General features: G+C 42.0%; 1 protein-coding gene across 1 annotated transcript in view; it reads left to right on the top strand.

The window, feature by feature from the left end:
* LOC109964329 (heterogeneous nuclear ribonucleoprotein L-like) overlaps positions 1-5,121 on the top strand; it is a 46,198-nt gene that overhangs the window by 32,320 nt on the left and 8,757 nt on the right. The window contains exons 8-9 of the mRNA XM_020607550.1: positions 2,531-2,602; positions 3,975-4,192. Coding sequence (XP_020463206.1) covers positions 2,531-2,602; positions 3,975-4,192 — 290 coding nt within the window. The remainder of the gene's footprint in view (positions 1-2,530; positions 2,603-3,974; positions 4,193-5,121) is intronic.

Below are 5,121 nucleotides of genomic sequence, written 5' to 3'. Positions count from 1 at the left end.
ATTTCACTGCTGTGGATGATACAATGGGACCGATTTTCGTGGTGGCGCAACAACCAGCTCAAGTAGTGCTCTGATGACTTGAAAATGTCTTTGTGTGTTTATGGTATTTTGGTGCCAAGCTCCAAGTGCACAGTGCAGAGGTGGGGCGTTCTTTCAAATAAGGTAGTGTAAGGCGAATCGTTGGTATTCTGGTAGAAGCTGTTGTGCTGAGAAAACCACATCTGTTTCTGGCACAGCAGCACTTTGATGCTGGTCTGTTGATTTAAACCAGTGGCACCTAGAGAGTGCAAACCTCCACCAAGGCAGTCCACTGTCTCCATAATGCCATTTCACCTCAAAGCAATAGTCCCAACATAATTTAACCCTCAAATACGATTCCTTGACCATGACAACCCACTCCTAGCATTGGAACCATTGCCATCATTATTTGATTGAAAGTATGAACATTCTGGTTCACCACATCTGAAATGTGGATCCAGATCATACTTTGGTGTGATATCTGCATCCATCTGAAGGCAGCAGCACACATGTGATAAATGTGCAGCCTCTGGTTGGAGAAGTGTCACATCAGAGCGCATACAAGTACGCATGACCGTCCACTGTGTTTACCTTCATTAAATCAAATGCAAATGACACCGGGCTGCTAAAGTTAACCCCATACACACATGAGGCAAGTTTGGTTGTTGTTTCGGTGGGAGACCAGGGGCTCATTGATCACGTTTGACATTGCCTCTTTTCCAACTTTCTTTTTAGCAAAAGTGGCATTTAATGATTTCTTTTTGAAATGCCTTATGATACAGACCGTCGGACTGATGTGGAAATATAAGCAGTTTCATCAACATTTCTAGAATTTATCTGTGATCATCTTTTACAAACAAACAAACAAAAATAAAACACATCAACTTCTTCAGGCTGCTCCACCCAGTTCCTTGTTTTCCTGGTGAAGCCTCTTTTCCTCAATGGATCTGTTGTCATCGTGCTTTTCTGTGACTGGCTCAGCTGTTTCCCAGTGATGAGACCAGTGCTGTGACTGGCTGACAGTGTATTTATTCATCATCTTACCCTCCCGTCTATATTCACCTTCATAAAGCTCGTCTGCACTTTGTGCTGCTGCACCTACATAAACTAAATACCCAAGGTGCACTTGGAGACTTCCTCAGTCTGTGCACTCAAGACCTTGCACTTTTGGGCTTGTCGTTGCGCTTGCACGGTTAAATTAGGGACCAGTGTCTTTGTAAATGTGTTTGACAGCCATAGTGATGATGGTGATTTTTTTTTTTTTTTTATCGTTATGGTGATAATGTAATGCAGGTTGATGTTCTTTCGTGCTGAGGGAGAAAAAAGAGAAAGCTTGATGCATCACAGGTACTGTGTCTTTTATATCTCTGTTCACATGAGCTTCTCTGTAACATTCTGATTATACCTGCCTCTCTTAATAAAACCACCTTCAAACCGTTTATTTCTTATTTCCTCACCTACAACATTACTCATGAGTGTGGTTTATAGAGACAAATGTATTTTGAAAGCAAAAAAACTGTAGAGTGCATGTAAATAAGGCAGCAACCCATCTGACACTGTCACTTCACACTCCTTTGGAGCTTCTGCCTATTTTAACTTATTTTTGTTATTCTAATGTCTGACTAATACACGGCAGCAGTGAAGCAGAAATGACTCACTGCTTAAAAGTCCCATCTTTTTCATGAGCTCTCATGTACGTTATATGAGTTATTAATTAAGGCCATTTCTGCCTGGGCAGTATTTCGAGGGTCGGCTTCATAGTGTGTACAACGGAATTTTCCTGTTTGTATTTGTGCATGTTGCACAAGGACAAGATTATCTCCAGCTGTGTTGCTAATGCGCCATGTACCTCTGGCCACTGGTGCACCTTGTGCTTTGCTGTGTACACCAAACCCTTGCATCTTTTACTTAGTAATCTGATTATGATTAATAAGACAGTTATAGGGGTTGCTGACAGGAAATGTCCATTATTATTCCTGTTTCCAACTAATGACTGACAGCTTCCATATTTATCATGTAACAAGCTCAATTTCCCTTCAAGATTCAAACTCATACTTGATGTGTGGCGTTACTGGCTATGTATTAAAGAATATATATATTCAGGATCTCAGCAAAAAGACATCACTGTCACTAAAGATCGGTCAGATGGGCTAAAACGAAGTCAGATGATCAAACAGATTGTAAACAAATTCCCATGTTAGTCAGACTTAATTGAAAGAGAAAACAAATGTGAACAAATGTGAAAATCACACAACCAAAACTGTCTGTTGTAATCAACCAGCCCCAGAATTCAATTTTAGCCCTGTCTGGGACGAACAACCATGAGTAAGTTTCATACAGAAGGAGTCTGATGTGGCCTTGTTCTGGATTAAATTCCTTTTCCAGTTCTACTTAGTCTTCTGAAGAAGTAAATAACAGTGCAAAGCCTATAGCTGTGACAGAAGCCCATTGTTTTTAAGTTAATTACTGTGGGAGCAGCAATAATGTGTGTGTGTGTGTTTGTGTGTTTCAGACCGTGGAAAGGGAAGGCAAAGACAGGCCATTTTAGGAGAACACCCATCATCCTACAGTGAGAATGGTAACGGTAAGACTAACACACACACACACACATTAAGAATTAAACTGGTAACTGAATCTGCTGCCTTCCCCGAGGCTGCTACTTAATCTACAGTGCCCATACGTCTGAGGTGAAACACCACACTCTCCTAACAGGTTGACCTACAGTATAGCAAACACACACATGCTCACATTCAGCCAACATAGGTGTAGATTGCCAGTTGTGTGGTGGTCAGAGGTGCAGCAGTAGACAAACCTTCATCTGAATTTGGCGTCTTTAATTAATTTTGTCTCACAACACTAATCCATACAGATGAATCCATACTGCTGTTCCATACTCAGAATTAGACAGAATCACAACGTGATTAATATATAAAGTTTCTGTTTCACTTCCCTCCTTTTATCCACACACCCACACACATGTTGTGTTTCCATTTCTTCAGAGGACATTACATTGACATTCTTTTCCTGGAGACTTACCCTAACCTCAACCACTACTTGCCCATCCCTAACCTTAGACCAATCGTCATTCTAAAATGCTGTCATTTATATTTGGGGACTTGCTTTCTGTCCCAGTAAGGATGTCAGTCCCACAGTTTGACTGTATAAACAGATTTACGTCCCCACAACAAGAGTAATATCATATTTGTCTTTCTATGGTTGTGTGGACACTCATTGATATAATACATTCCCTACCCCTTTACTCCATTAACCATCGCAACTGAATGCCCTTTGAAGAAGTGAGAACTGTTCAACTGAAATTTGTCCAGTAAATAAATGTAAAAACATACATGAGAGGCTAGGGACACCCTGGACAGGTTGCCAGGCGGTCACAACACAGAGATACTGTATGCTCAAAATAAAAAAACTATACTTACAGCATTAAAAGCAGTGTAGCCTTAAACAGTGGACGTTACACGCATTAAGTCTCATTGATTTTTGCACACAGAACTGAATGGTTGCTAGGGGGCAGTAATTTGAATCCAGAGAAAGGAATTTTATCTAATTGGATTCATTTATGACCTGTCAGGCAGAGAAACAGAGAGAAAGAAAGAATTAACAGCCCAACTCTGAGTTAATCATTGCTGTCTACTATACAGGAATTTTTTTCTGTGTTAAATTTGCATCTTTAATTCAGGCAACGTATAAAAGGAGACAAAACACATTTACTTATACAGGTGCCTATATAACAAAGGTTATAGCTAGTTTAGGTCACCAGGGGAGTTCCTTGTAAAAGGTTTTCTTGCAAATAGTGGAACCCCACCTGAAGGTGGCACAGCTGCATCTACTGTAGCAACAACAGATACATGCAGTATTGTTCTCCTGACATTCATTTCAGTGAAGCATATTGAACTGAAGTGAGAATACAGTATCAGCTCTTGCTGCCTGTGCCTCCTCAGGTTCACCCTGTCCTCTGCTGCCTCTGCCTGGCAACAGCAGGTACAAGCTCACCTCAGTGGATGCTCCAGACATGGTGTCCTACCCTCTGCCTCAGTCATCTTCCTCATACTCTGGCCACGCCCCTAGCTCTGTTGCCATGGTGAGCGGCCTCCATCCTTCCAAGATGAACTGCACCCGCATCTTCAACCTCTTCTGCCTTTATGGCAACATTGAGAAGGTAGGAGTGAGTGTATTATTCAAAATAAGCTGTAAAAGTGGTTTCACACCAGTCTAGGATTGTCCTCAAATCACAATTTTAATTCAGCTCTACAAAGTGATGGTTTGACTCAGTGGAGGGTGGGATCATCTCTGGTAACACTGAACATGATTTCTCATGTCTTTTGTTGAATCCACCTTCCCTTCTAAATGAGAGCTATATTATTCACTCCACTGCCCAGGTTATGTCAGCTCAGCACCCTTGCAGAGCCCCACACTGAGCTCCAGTATCAGCCTACACAAGTCTTATGTTGTAATTATCTTTGTTCTTCATCTGTGGCATGAATCATTAGATTTCCACACAGTCAGATAAACAAAAAGTGTGCATCCTGCTCATAGCTCAGTAATAAAATCCTCGAACAATGCAGAGCAGCTCTCCTCCTGTGCTGCTAGCAGTACTTTCACTGGTGGTAGAGCTTGTCCGAGCATCTGCTTCGAAGGTATCAGAATCAGAATCAGCTTCATTGGCCAGGTGTGTTGGACATGAGGAATTTGAGTCTGGTTCAGCGGCTCTCAATGTGTATGTACATATCTCCATGCAAGGTAACAGCAAGGGGCAAGTAAACAGTACAGCAACATAAGGCTGTATAGTATAACAAAATAAACAGTATAAACAGGCAGCAAACAATGCAGACAGACAAAGGAATGTTCATTTGGAAACTAGATAAAAACAGAATAAAAATAGAGTACTTAAAAATAGAGACCTGTACGTCCATCCATCCATCCATTTTCCTCCGCTTGTCCGGGACCGGGTCGCGGGGGCAGCAGTCTAAGCAAAGATGCCCAGACTTCCCTCTCTCCAGACACTTCCTCCAGCTCCTCCGGGGGAATGCCAAGGCGTTCCCAGGCCAGCCAAGAGACATAGTCCCTCCAGCGTGTCCTGGGTCTTCC

Source organism: Monopterus albus, unplaced genomic scaffold (genome assembly GCF_001952655.1).
Source record: "Monopterus albus unplaced genomic scaffold, M_albus_1.0 scaffold87.1, whole genome shotgun sequence".
Classification (NCBI taxonomy): domain Eukaryota; kingdom Metazoa; phylum Chordata; class Actinopteri; order Synbranchiformes; family Synbranchidae; genus Monopterus; species Monopterus albus.
This window is presented reverse-complemented; position numbering and strand designations above follow the sequence as displayed.